Here is a 22,022-nt window from a genome sequence, read left to right on the forward strand (position 1 = left end):
GGGCCAATTTTAATAGCAAAGTCGGAAATCTCCATATAACGTTTAACGCTTAAAGGTATGCAACACGCTTTAAATCTGTACATTATTTTGTTCGAAGTATAATTATTTGTGTTCCAAAAACGATTGAATTATGTGGAAATCAACGTGGAAAAAGAAAAATAAATCAAAATCTATCCAAAAATATGATTTTATACTTTTTTTCATAGACTTTGAATGCTTCATGTTTGTTTCAACTTATAACACTTGCATAAGCGATTTTTTTTATTATGTTGCTAGCCGTACGGTGAATACTGTCTGAAGCTCTAAACTGGACTTTAGATAGCAAAGAGGACGTAATCCTTCTGAAGACGAAGTTGGTGGTCTAATGGCTACAGCTTCTGCTTCATAAACAGATGGTCATGGGTTCAATCCCAGGCCTGTCCCTTTCATCGTACTTTGTAGTTGTATCTTTCTCTTGCTTCTATCTACCATTCCTAATGTATCACAGTTGATCTATCACAGTTCATATCATTTGCTAGAACCCAAGACGGATAGAAATAAACTGTTTCCCTACGCTTTCATTCTTTCATCATTATAGCATGCCGTTCATTACGCCTGATACATAGGCAGTATGCTAACCAAACCAGCAAGCCTCTCTGCAATAAAAATTACCCCACCCCATCTCCCTTCCCGCATGAACTGGCGTAGACGCAGTGGTATATACGGACTACCGTGGGAGCCAGTTGAATGTATCATCAACTCCTTCACTTTCCCTCATTGGTCTGCATTCTGACGTGACAGGCACCATTGTTGCCTAAAAATAGAAGATCACCAGCACTTATATACCGAGGGTGTCTGTGTCTGTCCCAAGCAGTCATCCGGTTGGTTCCTTGTGTAAGTGCAGCTGAACAGGCGATACTGGAGTAGCAACCATGGGCGGCCAATCAAGCTCAAGCTCAAAAAGGACGTAATCCTTCTGAAGCAGTTTACCAGACGTACACGGAAAGGTGGCTTCCAAGAAGACACTGTTGCGATCTGTCTCAGAAGGTTACGGTCACACATTCACTTCACTTAACTATAAGTTCATAACTATCAAATACCACTTTCACTTCACATGATAAATATCATCGATATCTTATTTTCATGTAGGAATGTGCTGTTTTCACTGTTCTTCAAGTGTAGGTCCATTGAGTTTCTTCTAATTTAGGAAAAAAAAGTTAAGAGATAAAAAATATAATGCGAAACGAAAAGGAAAAAAAAACAAAGAACCTATTTACGACCGCTTATTTATCTGCGATGGAATATCAAAAGTAATATTAAATCACTTCTCATTAAAAGATCTAGTATAGTATCGGCTCTTTGGTGAAGTTCATCAAAAGTGTTTAAGTTTGAAACACTTCTGACTCGCATCACCAATAGCGCCACTAGTGTGCATGTTTCTCTTCAGAGTTTAGATACATTTAAGCCCCAGGATCTGACAGCAATCAAGCTGGTCACAAGGTTGTGCCTTTGCCCAGGGTAAAACACTTGCGTAAGCGATTTAAAAAAAGTACTTTAATGCATAACATTTAATCCTGGTTCTGTTTTTAACATTCTCCTATCCAGGTTCAACTGTAATGATGTCAAACACTAGTTTGGTTTTGGATTACCATGTCATCACGTTCCCATTATCAAAGCTACCCAGAATCCAAAAATCGACTATTGATTATATAAATAATTATTGGTGGATTCAAAATGAATCGTTAACCAGTACTTGCACAAGTAATTAATTGGCAAGTCCTAGGCAATTCCCGCCTAAGGAATCTTGCTGTTATAAGGTTTTGAAGTTTAATAGTTTACATGTACACGTGTTTCGTCGTGTACATGTAAACTTTCAAACTTCAAAACCTCATACTACCAGTACTTGTTTTAAAAATATAAAACAAAAATCTTTAAGGTAGATTGTGTAAACATTGAGATTTTCTTTCAAAAAACTATCAAAGTTTTCACGTTTACGGTATATAAAAGATAAAAATAACTGCTTATGCGGGTCATGCGTTTTATGGCAATGAATTGATATATCAGCAAGTAGAAGCATGCTAAAATAATAAAAAACTGGAAGCGAAACAAACGGGTTCTTGTCCGTGTCGTCTCTTTTGGAACAAGACTTGCGCTCAGTTCAATGAGCATTTCCACAGCTATTGACTTAGGTTTTCGCATGTGTAACTTGTGGCAGGTACGATTTTAGGCTCTATACAGAGACATCAAGGAAGTATCCATCACGTAAAGATCATGGACCCATCGGGAATCGAACCCATACGCTTTTATCATGACAATGCTTTGTAGCCGTGGACATTACCACTAGATTAAAGAAGGCCTGAATGTATGTTAGATTTATATTGGAGAAAACAGTAAGCGAAAGAGAATAAATAGATTACAAAAGTATAAAGTGCGAAGCCGTTTCTGGGTTTGAACCTATGATTTCTGCTTATAAAGCAAAAGCGCCAATACGAACTGCATGTAGAACTCGAAAATTAAAATGGACATCTATTATATTAGCCTAACCAACTTATCGGCTTTATGGTATTTTTGGACAAAGCACAATTTGAGAACTGAGCCCTCAATATAACGGCCTGGATCCTTTCAGTCTAAGTATTTCGACATAACGACGCTTTGGTTTAATAACCCTTTCGGCGTTACAAACTCAATAGGTTTCGAATAAACTGTCAGCTCGCTGTTAACCTACTAAATTGATCTTTCAGCCAAAAGACCTTTTTTAACCTAACTACCTCTTCAATTATAAAATTTTCGGCCAACTGGCATTATAATTCGTAACTTTTTAGCCTGTTACTATTACAAACAAGTACAACAGCTAATATTGTATTTCTTATGTGAGTGGGGTGATGAAAAATCCCAAAAATTGTCTTACGTTATTAATGGAGAGCCCCCAAGTAAGACTCCTGAACTGCCATTTCAATTTTCCATTCGAGTAGATTTGGGAATTTATCCTCAAAAATGACCAATAAGCATTAATTTTTGTACCTCATGTTACAATAGGGCGGTTCAAAATTTAAAAATGTTTGAAAATCCAATCTTCCATATGTTCCTTACCATCCTTACCATAAGGATAGTGTTCTGTGAAATTTTCATTCTTCAAACCATTAGAATGAAATTTGCTGAAGAGAGAAATCGAACCCGACGGATAGCAGAAGAGATATTCTTAAGTCTGTTTGCTATTATTTGGCTTAATATGGGATTATAGTCCTGCAAACATTTACAAAAAATCTAAACGAAATTAGCTCAAAAGCGATTTGCTTCTTTGAAGAATGAGTTTTCAATATGTGATGATAAGTTTCTACTTAGATTATAGTATTAGCGTGTTTGGAACATTTCTCAAAATTTCTCCATAGTGATTTTTGGGTCGAAGGAAATTAAAAAAAAAAAAAAATACGGCGATCAGATTATTCACGAATGAATAACATGACAGACGAAATTTATTGAAGTTTTGCGAAAGAAAAAACGGGGACAACCGTACCAACCGTTCCATAAAGGGAGATAGGCAAAATCGTTGGAAGTGGCGTTGCTAAGAAAGTTATTGCGCACTCCATTGTTGTTTGCGATCCTTTTCCTGGGATGAGACATAGGTATTTTCCCCGTATGTATGGCTCTAGAGCCTAGGCTTAAGCGCCATCACTCGCTCTCTGAAATGAAAAGAAAACTAACTACCTGTCTCCCTCCCGTTTTGCAGCTATATAGTATTTGACATAAAAACAACCTTCCGCAAACCTTGCGGTACAATAATAAAAAAGAATTGAACCTTTTCAAATGCAAATGCACTCAACTTGAAAGTAAAATGCGAAATATTTAGAAAATTCTGATTTGGGGAAACTATTACCATAAACGTTTACCTATAGTTTCAAATTAGGGACCCTCCATAAATGACGTAGCATTTTAGTGGGGAGGGGGAGTCTACGACTTTACTACGAACCATGTAGTAAGTATGGGAAAATAGGCTACGATGGGGGAGGGGGTGTCGAAAATTGACCAAAAAATGCTACGTCATTTATGGACGGTCCCTTATAAAAACTGCTTAGGCGCCATCCACAAATTACGTAACGCTCTAGAGGCGTTATGGCTCATACAATAATTTGAATTTTTCAAACAAAAAACGTTACGGAGGAATGGATGGGGATCAAAAATTATCAATTCCAACGTTACGAAATAATTTGAAGCTGCCTTAGACCAACACTGCCAGATTACCATGTTAGACTCTTAGGGATTCCTTTTCCAGTGAACAATTTGTGGTAATGTAGTAATCATAAAAATAACTCCCGCATAATTTTTAAAACGCTCAGAAGCAGTTGATTGTGCAGCTTGCCGCTTCTGAGTTCATCGGAACAAACACACATCCGATCATCAATAGTCCTCGAGCACTCACAAACCATGTGAGACCCAATTGAAACCAGCTCACCGGATCCAACTATTCTCAGCTGAAGCTTTCCGTCGTCTCGGAACCGTTCAGAAAACTGCTGAAGAAATTTGTAAAAATGGCGCTTACGTTACTTCGTCAGATCACGGCAGTGATATCCTAGATGAAATATTAAAAAAAGTATCATGTACAGTTTTAGAGACATCCACTCCATTTGAATCGAATCCGACAGTAGACGGTCGCCCAACAGTAAGTATCGGTCCAAGAGTAATTCGATGCGTAGGTTTATATACTTGAGGCGTATTGTACTGATATACTACTAGGAAGTCGTTCTAAGTCCTACGCGATTTCTTGGAAAATCTGACGTGGGTTGAAAGACGGGATGAGGTGGTCCGTCAATTCGTGTGGAAAAAAATTTCCACTCAAGAGAACGCAACCGATTCTCGCTCGATGAAGACCCGTCTTCGGTATGACGCGCTGTCTCGATTGTGAACGGATGATGCAATTATTCAGGCGCAATCCGTTTCTCGTGCCATAGTTTTTTTTTCAGAAGTGGATAAGTATCTTGTTAAATTTGACAGTTATGAGAGTATTCTCGCTATGGTATCGATTTATTCGGCATGGATTCTGAGGGTTTATGAATGGCGAACAAAATTTCAACAAAATTGCTGTTTTCCATACATTTTGACGCTCTCAATTTTTCACAAAACGAATGTTTAGACAAACTTAGGCAAGAGGATTGTTCTCTGATCGATTCCTTTGACTTAAAATAGCATTTGAGCAAGATATCTCGTGGCGGGGAGCGATTTATACGTTATGAAGAAGTTTTCTTTCATTATTTTACATACCTACAATAATAGTTTTGAATTTAATAGGGATAACGACAGGTGAAAAGGAAGTTGAGAAAAACTCGGTAAGATAGGCTACAAAAACTACGCGAGAAATGGTATTTACCCTGTGAAATTATCGATTTCCTAAATCATGTTCTACGATTTTAACGTATATGGCGAGTGCAATGAATGCAAACATCTTTTTTGGTACAACAAAGAAACAAGTTTTCAATCGTTGGTGTTTTCTTCGAGTCTTTTCACTAGACTAAGATTACTTATATAAGTGAAAAAATCCGACAGCCGTCTTGATTTTTGACGCTATTTCGATTTTAAGTAGTAGAATGAGCCTACAATTTTCAATCCGATTTGTATTTTTCGAGATTATCATATTGAAATTAAATCACTGCAAAATTTTCTTTTCGTCTGCAATCAAACTTCCAGTTGCCTTGATTTCCCATGAATAAAAATGCCATCATCGAAAAAATCATCCACATAACTCGTACATCCAATTCAAGTCCTTCAGATTTACATTTATCTCAAGTTGTTATAGTTCTTTCTTTTTCTTCTATCTTTCCATGTACCGTGCCTGTGATGCGATCCTGATGCTGACACCGTTCCGGATTGGAACCGATATCCATGATGATTGCTCGTCGATTGCTTCGTCCATTCGGATGTTACGGTCTTTGATTGGAAATAGCAGCGCAACATCAGTAGTGTTTGATTGTGAAAAAAAGAAGTAATACTCGCTCAGTGTAGAAAGCAGAATCGGTTTGTTTGATTGATCGGTTTCTTCGTGCAATTGGCAGGCAGGAAAATTGAAGAAAAGTTTGCATAAGGTGATTTGTGTGCGGTGAAAGTGATAACAGAACGAAGAGTCACTTGTTTGTTAGTTGGAAAATTGAGAAGTTCGAACGTGTAAGTAACAAGTGACGCATAATCACGGCGCAGAACAAAGGCTCTGAGGTGCTAATTAGGTAGGTGTTCTAATCAGGAGGAGAAAACATCCAGCATCAGTCGCTCGCAATCGCTTGAGCGGGAACGTCAATTTTTCGCGCTGTGCCCGGTTCTTTAAAACAGCCTCAAAATTAGTAACATCATGGCTTTCGCTGGTCTGAAGAAGCAGATCAACAAAGCGAATCAGGTAGGTGGTGAAATCTCATCAAACTTTATCAACTCAATCTCTTTTATGTGTTCTTTTTTCAACTGCGTATAATAACAAATAACACAGTGACAAAAAATAACCTTTTAGCGTGTTTAATCAAGTCAAATTATATGTATTCAGTAAATTTTGGATACTGAATCCGAACCAACATATCAAAATTTTGTGCTACTGGTCGTCAAAGTTGTATAAAATACTAGTTTCATTGATTTATCATGCGTTTTCGTTATTCAAGCGAGCATGCAAAATAGGACTTTATCTTTTATCGAATTATCGGACAGTTTGCAACCTACACACAAAATTAATCGTTTCTTCTGTATGGCCAATTACATTACTTTTCCAAATAATCAAAAAGTTCCTTCTTAATCACGAAAATAATACAAAATTTGTTGATACGTATTCATAAGGACCTTAAAACTGATTTTTGTAGTAAATTAAGTATATAAATATGCATACAAGCTGTCAAACTTACATGCAAGTTGACTAACATTGATACAGTATTCTCTACCTTAAGCTTTGATTACACAAGGTGTGCAATGCACGAACATTTGTGTGAGTTGCACGAATGTATGCGCAAACTGTGTAATTTGTGCGAACTGTTTAATAATAGCAAACATTTTGTAGAAACATATTCGTGCATTCAAACATGTTGGTTCGTCGATCTTGCGTTGCATAGCAACTATAGACAGTTGTATAGAAAACCAAATTATTCATTCGCCTTGGTCAGGTTCATGATTAAACATTGGTTTCGGAAAAGAATCTCTCTAGAGTCTCTTCCAGGGATTTCTCCACTGTTTTTTTTCAAAGATTTTTACAAAATATTAGGTATTTCTCCAAGGTAATCTCTACAGTGATCCATACAGGTATTTCTTATGGAATTCCACTAGAATCGTGATGGCCAAAGAGCGGCCCGCGGGGCGCACGTGTTTTCTGAATCTCCTGAATGTGAAAAACTTTGTACAATTTTTCATCAGGAGGTTGTACTACTTCTATAGTTATCATGAATAGCACACTGATCTATTCGGATAACTATCTTCGATCAGAAATACAGGCGATTGAAAAATGCACTAGGGGTTTAACCATCATTTTGATATTATGTTATCAGTGATAACCGAATGGTAACAAAATTTGTTATCATTGTATCCGCGACAGACATTTTCGATAACAGGTTGATAACGAAATAAGTTATCAAACATATTTCCTATAACATTTTTATAAAGCGTGTGTTATTAAATAAAGTTGACTTTTCTTCATACATAATTTTGTAAAATTATTTGAAGCGTAAGTTTAATCCGAAACACTCATCTCTCAAAATTTTTCCTTAATTTCAGACCAAAAAATTCCAAAATATATGATGATGCAAATTGAGTTATCATCTTGAACTCAGTGATAACATAATTTACTATTACTTTGTTATTCGACAAACAAATTTGAGTTCTCATTTTTGTTATGTTGGCTGTGAATTCAGCCAAGGTGATAACAACATCAGTTATCAAATGACGATAATCTAGTAACAAGACTTGTTATCATTTTGCTATTCAACTTTGCTCGGGCTCGCTGTCTCCTTCACTGACCTGCGATCGATTCCAATAATTGCGACCTTAGCCAAGAAACATGTGCGACTGTGTGATGATAGTGCCGTTTCTCTGCACACCAGATCTCTTAGTAGCACCCTTGAATGCAATGTTGAACATTGAATTAATTAGTTTCGCCGGAAAATCATGTTCAGACATTATCTGCTACAGCTCATTTATTTTTACTGAGTCGTACGCCGCCTTGAAATCAATAAACAGATGGTGAGTCTGGAAGTTATACTCCTGGAATTAATCTAGGATCATTCGCAAGGTAAACATCTGGTCCGTTTGTTGAGCTTGAACGAAATCCAGCTTGATATTCGCCGACAAAGGACTCCTCGAGCGGTCTTAGTCTGAACATGATATACGACAGAATTTTGTACGCCGCATTCAGCAGGGTAATTTCTCTGTAATTGGCATACTCCAGTCTTTGCTCTTTCTTGTAGATTGGGCGTATGAGGGCATCCAATCAGCAGATGGGCATTTCTTCGTCCTCCCATACCTTCAGAAGTACTCGGTGGATCGACTGGTGAAGCTGCTCACTTCCGTATTTGAGACGCTCGACTGGGACGTTGTCCTTCCCAGCAAGCTGATAGCCTTTTTAACATCTTGTATGGTCGGTGGGTCCACAGCTTGATCGTCGTCATCAATGTTCATCATGTTCCTCGCTACATTTCCTTTTTTCACTGATGTTTGCGGTTACTCTTTCATGCGAAGTAGGTACTGCTGATTGATCCTTCTAGCCGCAGGCCATAACAATTGGTAACGGAATGGAGGCTTTCCGTTCCAATGACGGGTCGGAAGAAATCTTCTTTCCCTATCTGCGCATTTGCGTCGCCGATGACAATCTTGACATCTTGTTTTGGGCACTCTCCGTAGGCCTTATCTAGGCTCTCATAGAACTCATCCTTCATATCATCGGGCTTATTGTTCTTTGGCGCATATATACTGATCGGGCTGTAGTTGAAGAACTTGCCCTTCATTCTCAACTCACAGATTCGATCGCTTACCGGTTTTCACCGAATAACTCGCTTCATCTGATTCCCAATCACTATGAATTTAACTCCACATTCTACCCTGTTGCCGCCGCTGTAGTATATGTACTTCAATGAAGTGTGATGGGATTCCCCACTTGGAATTCACGTTCTCTAGAGGAATTCCTAAAAAATACTGTATTATTTTTCGAATAATCGATGAGAAGAGTTTTCTAGAGGAATCCCTGGACGAATTCCCGAAGTAATTTCTGGATTAATCTCAGGAGGAATCCTTGTAAAGGTTTTCTCAAAGGAATCCCTGAAAAAGTCTATGGAAAAAAAATCTGTGGGAATATCTCAAGGATTAGCTGGATAAATTGCTGAAGGAATCCTTGGAAGTATCTTTGGAGGATTGCCTGAAGAGAAATCCCTGGCAGAATCACTGTAGACATTGTGCTGAAAGAATCCCTAGAAAAATCCCTGGAATAATAGTTGGAAGAATTGCTTTTCTAGAGAAATATTCTAAAAAAATCTCCGGAAAAAGCCCTGTAGAAATTTTTTAGAGGATCTGGTAGACTTCCACGAGAAATCGTTGAGTGAATCTCTGGAGATGCCTCAAAAGTAATTCCTGGAATAATGGAATGGAGTTATATCGGAATCGCTCTAGAAGATACGGGTGTGCTCGAATGTTCTTCCTAGAAGAGTCCCATAGAAATTCTTGAAACAATTACTGGAATAATTCAATCAAGAATCCCTAGAATAGTTCATGGAGGAATCCTTGAAGGTATTACTGGAGGAATCTCTGAACTTTTCATAACGCCTTAGGTTAAAAGGAATTTAAGGAATTGGAATACTTGGGGAAATCGCTGAGGGTATTCTGAATAAATAATTTCAAAAAGAGTTACCGCAATAATCTGTAATGAAATCCTTTACGGTTTTTTTTTTTTGTAAAAGTCCTCAATAAATTTCTGGAGAAAGAGCCCCTGAAAAAATTTCTTGGATGAATTATTAATACTAGGAGTCCCACGATCAAAGTTGTACCTTCAATATCAATCAGCCATATTTCAGCAGGTAGAACCGTACCGATTGTCGAAATTCTTTCACGTATCTTATGTTCATATACCATAGTTTAATGCGGTATGTAAAAATTGTTCCTTTGGGTGTCCAAATTTCCCCTAGAGCACTTTAACCAACACCATTTTTTTGCACACTGAAGTGGCATGAGAATCGTGACAAATTTCACCGCAAATGTTATAATTTAAGGTTTTTCAAACCCGAATGACGTTTGTTTTAACAAATGTTTTGAGCATCCCTAACGAAGCAGATTTGAGTAGATCGTGGATTTTGCATGGCAAAATTTTAGTGCTCTGAATATGCATGCTAGAGATTTGGAATCTTCGACAAAGTATTTTGGAATAAGTTGCACTACATGTTGATCTCTTTGGAATTGATCTAGATAAATCATAACTGATCTAGATCAGTTTTATCTTTTGATCGGAACGTTCAAATTAAAAACTTCCTTCTGTGATGTTGTTCAATGAAACATTTTTAACATATTTCGACATAAATCTGCTTGTAGAATTGTTGCAGAGAACATGGTTGACCAGGAATATAAATTTTGATTACACTCAAAATTAAAATTACTGAAAAAACAAAGAAATATATTTTTTCTAAACTGTTTGCCATTGAAATAAAACTCAAAGCACGTATATGCGGTTTTTTCGACAGTAAGGCTGATACAAATATTAATTTTCTTTTATGTCCGAGACGAGTTGGAAGGTACGAGGAGGGGATAAAAATAAATAAGGAACAAAAAAAAAATATGAAAAAAGGTTTTTTTTTAATTTTATTTTTAAAGACAGTTGTTGAACTTTTTTCAATCCACCTCTGTATCATTATGTAACCTGTTTTTACTTTAAAAATTGAAAAAACCTATCTGTTGTCAAAAAAATGATGAATCTTTTTTTCTCCCCTTCAAAATTTTCGGATTTCTAAAGGGGGGGGGGGGTCATGGAAGAACGATGGTGAATGAAATCACAAGTCTACTTTTTTGTCGTTTTACGGTGCCACTCTTTCTTTATTATGATGTGTTTATTCTTTCTAAATACAGCATCGCTGGAACATCAAACAAGTCTAGTTGAGGATTCCGTGCATTCAATAACAATGCAACGCATTATGACAACTTCTCAAACCAGCAACTGTTTTTCGTGCTTGATATTTTATCAAAGGTTTTTTTTTATTTAATTATTTATTAGTGTTTCCATATTACAGAAACAACTCACGGAAGTATAAATGAGTTGGATCGCTGAAATACCGGGATTATGACGTCAACATCTACCTAAAATGTATTGATCGTGGAATGTCGCACCGAAATTTAACTGCTTGTGAAGGTTTAAAATAATCACTGTTTTTATAAACTTTTGGGGAAACTGAATAGGCTTTATGGCAATGGGAATAATACTTTGAAGACAATTTGAGGGGAAAAACAAGAAAATTTGTGTAAACTTGACGATAAATGCTGGGTTTACATATTTTTACTCATAGATTTTCAATTTTTTGCTGTAACCGTTTTTAAAAGTGTGTTTTTCATACTTGTGAAACATCTTAGATGTCTTTTCGTTTTTTTTTGCATCGTATTTCATCAATATTTTTCCGCTGTGAATGGTTTTGCAGTCATATTCTTAAAAACAAGTTATTTCAATTACAGTGACCCAATGTCACCCCCTCTATGGGGTGAGATTGGGTCATTTTTCATTCACTTACCATCAAAGTGCATACACACCAAATTTGAATTTCATTGGAGTTAAAGTATGAAAGTTATTCAATATATAAATCGTACATATCCGTTTTTGACCCATTCTCACCCCCAATGATGGTACTTATTTGATTATATCTTATTTTATAAAAACTTTTTAATTTAGTTCAAATCGATAAAAGAAGCGATAGAGAAACTAAATCTCTACATAAAATTTTACTTTACAGAAACATGTATGTTAAAGTAGAATGATAAAAAATGGATAATGTACTTAAAAAAATAGCCTGAACTTGATTGCCATGAATAATAATCAAAAGACACTGCAAATACGCAACTTAGTTGAAAAATAAGGGTTAAATTAAAAAAAAAGAATACACTCAAATTTTCTTTTACAGAAAAAACTAAGCGCAGCCCTATTTTCTACAACTATTTTCCTGTGTATCACGGAAGACGACTTATAGTTATTTTAAACATAAATTTTATTGTAGAAAACCATTCAACATGTTTGAGTAGAAATAGTATTTATTGAAAAAACTCAAAATTTGTTAAACTTTTTAAACTAAACTCGTTTTTAACCTGTCGGTCAAAGTTCATTGCTATGGCATGTAATTTAACAACATGCTTAACATGCTAAAGCAGGAATAGATTTTTTAATTATACCCTTAAATTTTATTTTGTTAAATAAATTACGAGAAATCCTAATTGTAGAACTCATTTGTTTTGAAATCAACATTCAAATCAATTTCTAATTGTAGAATACACTCAATATTTTATATTCCTGCTCAAACATGTTTACTGGACTGGAAAGTTTATATTGAAAAAATGTAAAAAATGTCTCATTGAGGACTATTGCAGAAATAAGTACTTATAAAAATACGTTCATAATAAGAAATAAAACTTATCTTGATCAGTTACAAGTTACCTTGATCAAACCCAAAGCTATGAAAGTGTAGTGCAACTTATTTCAAAATACTTTGTCGAAGACCTCAAACCTCTTGCATGCATATCCAAAGCACTACAGTAATACCTCGATATAACGTAATCTCGATATAACGTAACCTCTTTATAACGTAACTCGATATAACGTAATTTTTACCTCGATATAACGTAACTTTTTTTGGCTCCCATTTATTTTTCACATTTTTATTAAAAACATGGTTTATGAACTGCAATAAACATTTTTCAAGATTCAAAAACCAACCAATACTAAATCAAAGCAATGCATGCGTTTGCTATCACTGAATACAGTCATAAATCGATATCGAAATTTCTTCAGGATTTCAACTAGAATCATTTTGAGGATGCCTCCAGAGATTTCTCCATGGACTGATCTTAAACTCATCTGGTGTTCAAGTAAAAACTTAAAACACATTCTTAAAATAATTCCGACAGGAATATTCCAGAAATTCTACAGGTTAACCCTCCTGATGTTCATGTTTAAAACTTGTAAGATTTCTTCTGAAATGATGCCTGGGATTCCACTAGATTTTTGTTTAACAATTTCAGAGATTCCTCTAAGAGTTTATACGAAAATTTCATAATAATGACTTAACGGATTATTAATTTAATTAATTGGCTCTTTATTATGGGGAAATTCAGCCCGAGGCTGGTTCATCCCCGACGGATTATTATTTTTATTATCTTTATTAACGAGATTTGCAGCCCGAGGCTGACTCATTTCGGATCGACTTAACGGATTCCCGTCTTAAGAATTCCTTGAGGAATTTCATCAGAAAGTTCGCATTCAATTCAAACAAAAAATTGTTCAAATATTCCTTCAAGAATTTCTCCAGAATATCTCCAAGAATTGTTTAAAAGAAATTCTGGATTCTAGGAATTTTGAATTTAACTATTTTGAACATAGTTTTCTTAATTAAATATATCTTTGAATTCTACTATGCATTTGTACAAAAAAAAAAAAAAAACGACAAGTAATTTCTCCAGGATATAAAGTGGATTCAACTATGAATTCATCAAACAATTCCGCATATGATACCTTATATTTTTCTAGAATCTAGAGATTCATAAATTGTTTCAGTAATTCTCATGCGGCTCTTTTAGAGAACAATCCAGTTATAATTCTTGGAATGCTCTGCAAATTATTTTAAAAAAATCGTACAGGTATTCGTTCAAAAAAAAACTGAAACACAATTTTCTTGGCATTTCTCCAGCAATTTTATTATGATTCTATGCAGAACTTTCTACAAATATTCTATGTACTGCTTAAGTTTCTTCAAGGATTGTATGTAAAATGAAATCCTTCATTGATTCCATCACGAATTTAGTAAGAAAGTTCTCAATAATTCTTTCTCATTGGGTTCTTCAAGTAATTCTTGAAAACAACAAGTCTAGAAATTTTTCAATGGATATTTTTTTTTCTATCTTTATTAACGAGATTTTTAGCCCTGGGCTAGTTCATCTCGGGACCAACGGCTTTACTTCCCTTCCGAAGGAAGTCGTCACTGAATTTTTTTTAGTGACTATCTCGGGGATGGGATTCGATCCCAGGTCCTCGGCGTGAGAGGCGTGTGTTCTAACCACTACACCAGGTCCGTCCCCACAATGGATATTTTCTCATTACAAAAATATATTCAGGGATTCAAGTTACAAAAATATATTCAGGGAGCAAGTTCCTCAGATCCCCCAGAAAATTCTCCTAGAATACTGCTGATCACGTATTTGTTCAGAAACTTTTGCATGGAAAATTTCTTTCTTGTTTTCAATGGAGTTTGCTAGCGATTTCTTAATGAATCCTGAAAAAAAAAAATATTCTAAGAAATTCTTGGGACATTCATTCTAAAATTCTGTCAAGAAATTACAAAATGATTTGCTGTAGGAGTTTTAGAACGAGTTCCTCATAACAAAATTCTTGAAGTTCTATAACTGCCTGCTAGAAATGTTCATGGGCTCCTCAAAATTAACATTTTTAAAGTAATTAGAAAGATCTTATTTATGAATTTCTTTTATAGTTACTCCGAGTGTTCAAGGATTCCTCCAAAGATTTTTTCTGAACACATTTCATTAAGGATTACTGCAATAAGAAGGTGAAATAAATAAAATTAAAAAAAAAATACGGCAAAATATTGAAAAAAAAAAAAATATTTAAGATAAACTGAAAATGCCTGCTAGTTCAATAATAGACAATGTAAGACCCATTTTCTACTCAAACAATACATGCTGAACTAAATTTAAAAAAAAACATATTTTGCTTCGATATAACGTAATCTCGATATAACGCAATAAAAATAAAAATCGAGTTACGTTATATCGAGGTATTACTGTATTGGTTTTAGCTGTCCAAATAAGCGAGCTATCCAAATATGCCTCGTTGGTGATGCTTGAAATATTTTTTTTCGATGTACATGTGTATTTTTTCTTATTATTCGCGATTATTCGAATCTGAGAAACTTAAACTGGTGGGGGTTCGACTGTAACATTATCTCAATAAAAAAATAAATAAAAAGGAGGGTTATTACTTGCTCAACGTTTCGTTAGACAAAACTTAAAACCAAAAACGACAGAATTAGTGTACGTTGTACTGACGAGACTATTTAACGGACAAAATTATTAGTATCATATTTACACACTTCCAGTTCCCCCTGAAGAAGACACCAACCCCGTAACGTTGGGCTAGTAATAAACCTCGTTTTATTCCCGAAAAGAATGCGTAGCCGTTAAATCCGAACTTAAAATAACTTTTTTGGTAAAATATGACATGATTCTTGTGCAGTTTTAGTAACCTAAAAAAATGTATCGGTTTAATTTCTCTAGAGTAAATTTGAACATCTCTAGAAACAGTTTTTCCAAACCATACAACACTTGAAACTATAGAAATATTATATATATTGTGGGAGTGTTCTTCCTTAGTTATCAATTGAAAGTTTCCTTTACCAATTGACGCTTTTTACATGTGTATATCGTGTGATAGACAGAAAGATACTCTATGTTGTAGAAAAAAAGTAAATTTCTAACCCAAAAAAATCCTCGACCGTTGTTGGGATTCGAACCCACGAACCTCAGCATTCAGCGCATTTACTACGGTTAATCGAGCCCCTTATTATTATTATATTTTAAACAGAGACTTATCACCCTCGTAATAACAAAAAATCGAGTGAACATGCTCCAATCTTCCATCCAAAATATCATTACCATGGCGTAGGTCATGAAAAAAAATCGATTATTTGCTGCTCGTCCCTACATAAACAAACATCCGTTCTCTGTGAGTGCATCCTCCTCTTCGTCGAAACATTTCAATTCCACACCACCGGAAATGGGAATGGATATTTTTAGCGTAATCACATGCCCACGCTCGCTGTTGGGCCCAAGTTTTGCTAGGAGAGCGCCTCTGTCTGCTACACCATAACCGCATTGATAATCCTGAATTCGTGCTGCAACGAGAGCAAAATCAGATCCGACAGCAGCCCCGAGAAGCAACCGCGCCTTTCTGAGCGGCTGGTGGTGTGCTGCAACTGTTTACCGTAATTGAAATAAATGAAAAATCGTTTCCCATTATTGTTCATAAGGTTGTCGGTGAGTGTTTCGGAAGTAGTCAAAGGATGGAGTCGGAAGAGTAGTGCCGAGAGTGGTTGGTGATACTTTCCCACAAAAGCCACCACCGGTGTTCGCTTAACTGGGAAGTTGCAGAGAAAGAGGCCATTATCAGCACAGCCGGCTGTTCCATTACTTGGTCCTCGCGGTGCTTCTCAGACTGTTAATATCAGAAAAAATCCTCCATCCTCCATGTTTGCCTGTTCAGAAGATAAATGAGCACTGTTGAAGAATTTCCATTTGGATATACAGTCAAAGCTTGTTATAACGACATCGCAAAGGACCGTCGAAACAAAGAAAAGTCGTTATAGGGAATAGTTATTGCACGAACATGTTTTTCAAGGGACAGGAAAATGTCGCTATAGAAGGCTTTAGTCCTTATTTAAGTTGTCGTTATAACGAGCTTCTACTGTAATAAATAACTAATTAATGAGTCATTCGATTTGGATACGGTCTTCGGCAAGGTTTTAATTTTCCAACTGAACAATTGAATCTAATGATTGATGCAATGTTCAAAGCCACCACTATGACTGAAGCAGTCCAAGTAGGTGTAAAATTTACAAAACAAATTGTTATTGGATTACGTTTTTCTAATGGATCCAAATAAATATTTCGTTCTCTGAATGGTAAAAAGGACGAGCTGTTTAATTTTCTTACAGCTAATAACGTGCATATAGCAGTTATTACTGAAACGTATTTGAAACCTGGATCTAAACTCAAAAGAGATCCTAACTTTTTTGTTTATCTTAATGATCGACTTGATGGGGCATGTAGGGGAGTTGCAATCATCATTCATAGGAGTATAGAACATCAACTGTTTTCGTCATTTGAAACTAAAGTTTTTGAAACTTTAGGTGTTTCTGTTGAATCACAGTTTGGTAAATATACTTTCATAGCTGCCTATTTGCCTTTTAAATGCTCTGGACAGCAAGTTAATTTGCTCCAAACTGACTTGTGAAAATTGACTCGCAATAAGTCAAAAAATTTTGTCATTGGTGACTTTAATGCCAAACATCGGTCATGGAATAATTCTCAAAGTAATTCCAACGGCAGAATTTTATTTGATGAGTACTCTTCAGGATATTTCTCAATTCAATACCCTGATAGCCCTACATGTTTTTCCTTTTCTAGAAATCCATCTACGATTGACTTGGTCTTAACCGACTCTAGTCATCTTTGTAGCCAATTAGTTACTCATGCTGATTTTGATTCTGATCATGTCCCATTTCATTACAAACTAAACTTGATATTGACAATGCTCTTGAAACTTTAACAAATTCCATTGTTGAAGCCAGGAGCATTGCAATTCCAAAATGTGAAGTAAAATTTGAATCCGTGATTATAGACGATGATCTTAAACTCTTCATCCGCCAAAAACGTGAGGAGAATTTTTTTTTTTTTAAAACTTTATTTGAGTGTATTTTAACGCACGAGGGCTAGTTCTACACTAACGTGAGGAGAAGGCAATTTCAACGCACTCGCGATCCTGCTATGAAAATTATATGGCAGGATTTGCAGAAAGAAATCAAGAAACGTTTGGCACAATTAAGAAACATAAATTTTGAAAATAAGATTTCTCAATTGGACCCTGGCTCTAAGCCCTTTTGGAAATTATCTTAAGTCTTGAAAAAACCTCAGAAGCCAATACTGGCATTGAAAGAGGAAAACAAATTGTTACTAACTAATTGCAAAAAAGCTCAAAAACTTGCTATGTAGTTTGAAAGTGCGCACAATTTTAATTTAGGACTTACTAGTCCAATTGAAAATCAAGTTACTCAGGACTTTGAAAATATTCTCAATCAAGAAAACGTTTTCGAAAATACCTGTGAGACTGATTTGGAAGAAGTGAGAATCATTAGTAAAAAATTCAAAAATATGAAAGCTCCTGGCGATGATGGAATTTTCTCCATACTCATCAAGAAACTTCCAGAAAGTAGCATATCATTTTTAGTTGATATATTTAACAAATGTTTTCAATTAGCATATTTTCCTGACAAATGGAAAAATGCTAAGGTTGTTCCAATTTTGAAACCAGACAAAAATCCTGCAGAAGCTTCTAGCTATCGTCCAATCAGTTTGCTTCCCTCCATCAGTAAACTTTTTGAAAAGGTTATTTTGAACAGAATGATGACCCACATCAATGAAAATTAAATTTTTGCCAATGAACAGTTCAGATTCCGCCATGGACATTCGACCACTCATCAACTTTTACGTGTAACAAATTTGATCCGTTCCAACAAATCTGAAGGCTATTCTACTGGTCTTGCTCTTCTAGACATAGAAAAAGCATTCGACAGTGTTTGGCATGAAGGCTTGATTGTAAAATAAAAAAAACTTCAATTTTCCAACATACATTGTTAGAATAATTCAAAGTTATCTGTCAAATCGTACACTTCAGGTTAATTATCAGAACTCCAGATCTGAAAGACTTCCTGTAAGAGCTGGTGTTCTCCAAGGCAGCATTTTGGGACCAATATTATACAATATTTTCACATCTGACTTACCTGAGTTACCTAAGGGATGTCAAAAATCCTTGTTTGCGGATGACACAGACCTCTCCGCCAAAAGACGAAGCCTGCGTGTCATCTGTAGTCGATTGCAAAACGTTTGGATATTTTTTCTTCATACTTGCAAAAATGGAAGATTTCTCCTAATGCTTCCAAAACTCAACTAATAATATTCCTAGATAAACCAAAAGCTCTTTATTTGAAACCTTCAAGTAGACATGTTGTCACGATGAGAGGGGTTCCAATAAATTGATCAGATGAAGTTAACTATCTAGGGCTCATGCTAGATAAGAATTTAACTTTCAAAAATAAAATTTTGAAAATGATTCTGAAGCTTTCTTCCTGGTATTGTACCAATGAGTTACATAGAATTTCCAATGTTGATACTTTGGAACAAATGTCAAATAAAATAATTAATAATTTATGGCAAAAATTGTTACAATCTCCTATTGCCACGATCAATGCGGTATATATTTAGGTTAAGTTAGGTTAAGTTAATTGAAAACGTTTTTTTTTCTCTTATAAGCAGGTGAAATCAACTCAACTGTGAAAAATCTGAACTGCTACGGCAAATGAAATGTAATACATTAACAAAATGTTAATAAAATCTTAAATTTGTTTTGACAATTAGGATGATAGTGTTGTCCAATAACACAGAACACCTAGATATAAGAAATAAATGTTATGTTTGGAATGATACTAAAAGGTCTTACGCACAAAACCGGTTCTGTCTCTTATATTATCAATCCTAAACGATAACCAAACGTATAGTTCGATGAATTCCTTCACATTAACGAAACCTTACTTCCCGTGAATGTAGAAATATAGAAGTATCTGCAATTATTCTGAATTGAATCTACCACAATGAATTATTCAGGGCAGCATTCGCCTGTTAAAGAATGCATGAATCCTGTAAAAGAGCCAGATATAAGTCCCAAATGTCTGTCTAAGGTAACGAACCAGACCATGTGTATTCAATTTTACAGGACTTTACATACAATTATTTCGGTTGTTCTAGCAATTATCTCTTTTCTCGCTTTCTTTACCCTATAAATTTCAGTTTATGGTGAACATATCTTTAAGAGTTGATTTTTAATAAATACTTTGTATGAAACACTTTCAGAACATTCAATTTTGCATATTTTTGCTGAAGGCTATCTCGATTATTTTTCAAATTATAGACGATTTTCGTTTAAACACATATTATTAAATTTTGTTTGTCTCTTCAAACAAAAAACATCCTTACAGTTTGTTCACCATAAACAGGGAAAAAACTTTCTAATGGTGACAAAAGATTGAGAATTCGATTGCTTTTCAGAGATATTGTCATTTGAAAACAACCATTTTTTTTTCGAAAAAAAAGTCTGATTACGCTGTAACCATGAGAGACAGAACAGTAGTTTCTTCGGCAAAAAATTGCGTAATCATAAGTTCTAAAAGTCCTCAGAACAAAGTTTTTACGAGAATTTATCGTATAAAAAGTTATCAAGGAAAAAAACTGATTTTTCAGTGCCACCCTAAATTATTTGTTAAAAAAATTATAACTCGCGAACCATAAGAGATAGAAATTTAGGTTCTTAGGCAAAGTTGCTCCAAATTGGTTGTTCTAAAACTTTGTAGAACATTGTATAGGCATAAATGCGTCAGCAAAAAAGTTCATATTCTGAACTCGTAAACCATGCGGGCCACACTTATTTCACTGCTCAAAAAAATGTCTGAAAAGTATGGAGAAACTTTGCTAAAGACACCATATATCTAAAATTGACGGTTTAGGCGCAATCATTTTTGTCTTCCTAGACATGTAACTACGCTAACGCTATCATTTTTGTCTTCCTAGACATGGCTTTGGGACCAATGTTCACTGTTTTGCTTAGAATTTGTAGAATTATGCCACCAAAAGGGCGTAACTTCAAAACGGGTCTTACGATTTGTTTTTAATTTTGCCCAAACATGTAGTTTGCATATAGAAATCGACCGATGAGCACAGATTTGATGAAGATTTTTTTTTTCGATAATAACGGTAGGGAGAGTACCGTGCTTCCATCATATCGCCACCGCACCACATTACCCCTAACTGACATGGAGACGGATGGTTGCTAGTGATAGAGGCAGCCAGCGCCGCGGAGTTTGTGTGTGGGTGGGATAAAAGCTCTGTTCTGCCTGCTGCTGCTTTAATGGGCTACACGAGTAGTGTGGGTCGCATCCTTCCTCCATTCGTGTACGGTACTCTTCGATGTTCGTGACCTATTTTTCCGCATTATTCATGTGGTTGTTGCACACAACCAACAGGATCGGGGACAACGACAACGATGAAACCCCAGCAAATAGTAGCCTACAGCAGCAGCGTGGCGTGTGTGAATCTGTGTAGGTTTGTTAACCCTGTCCTTCTAAATCGGAGGCTGGTTGAGACGGGATACGATGCTGTGCTGGGAGTGTAGGGTAAGGTGGGACAAAAGTGCGACCTTAGTGGAGTAATCGATATTTTCAGAAAAACTATAACAGAGTTTTCGTAAAACTAAAAATTACAATTTGCACTTCAAAAACCAACAAACATCCATAGATGTTCTAAATCTCAATCGATTTCTATAATATTTGGAGTGAAAATGTTTTTCTTGAATAGCATTTTAACCGCCATGGCATTGATGTAATTTTAGTAGAGGACTAGGTATTCTATGTTTAAATTCGCAATCATCTTTTGTCCCACTCGTACTATTACCCCACCTTACTCTATCCCTGCTGTGGTCACGTGTTGATGGGAGGCTACACAGGTGTTCGTTCGGGGGGAAGGATTGGATGAAGCAGGTAGATTGACTGCTGATGGTAGCCCAAGTGATGCAACTTCCCGTAGTGGTTCGATCCTGTTACAGGTCCGTCGATATGGGTCACGGTCGTTTTCTCGTGCGCGGCGGTGTGAGGCTGATGCGTTGCTTGCCCATTGATGATTGATGTGAGCTGATTATATTTGGTGCCACTTTTTTCCGGTATGTACGTCGGTGTGACGGAACGGAAATCGAACCATACCTACTCCGGTTTGACGAGGATGCGATTGTTGTGCCTATTTGTCAGATGCGTAATTTCATAACGAAAATGGGATTCTACGAAGTGATGATGTTTGTTGCCGCAAATTGATTGGTGCTATTTTAAGTTTCAATAATTGATATTGAATTCGTAATGATGTTCATGAATAAATTTGCATACTTATTTACTCTCAATGTATGCAATATAAGTAGGATGAGCAATAGAAGAAGAAACATAATATTCACGACAGTTAAATAACCTACACCGCAC

At 35.7% G+C, this 22,022-nt stretch overlaps 1 protein-coding gene across 12 annotated transcripts in view; it reads left to right on the top strand.

The window, feature by feature from the left end:
• Window positions 1-22,022, top strand: part of LOC5574814 (endophilin-A) — a 174,151-nt gene that overhangs the window by 89,578 nt on the left and 62,551 nt on the right. For 10 of the 12 annotated variants that reach the window (XM_021850500.1, XM_021850505.1, XM_021850506.1 and 7 more), the window contains one exon: window positions 5,918-6,358. In XM_021850500.1, the coding sequence (XP_021706192.1) occupies window positions 6,314-6,358 (45 nt within the window). In that variant the 5' untranslated portion in view covers window positions 5,918-6,313. Of the gene's footprint in view, window positions 1-5,914; window positions 6,359-22,022 lie in introns of all 12 variants that reach the window. The other 2 variants (XM_021850501.1, XM_021850512.1) reach the window with 1 other exon arrangement.

Source organism: Aedes aegypti, chromosome 3 (genome assembly GCF_002204515.2).
Source record: "Aedes aegypti strain LVP_AGWG chromosome 3, AaegL5.0 Primary Assembly, whole genome shotgun sequence".
Taxonomy (NCBI): domain Eukaryota; kingdom Metazoa; phylum Arthropoda; class Insecta; order Diptera; family Culicidae; genus Aedes; species Aedes aegypti.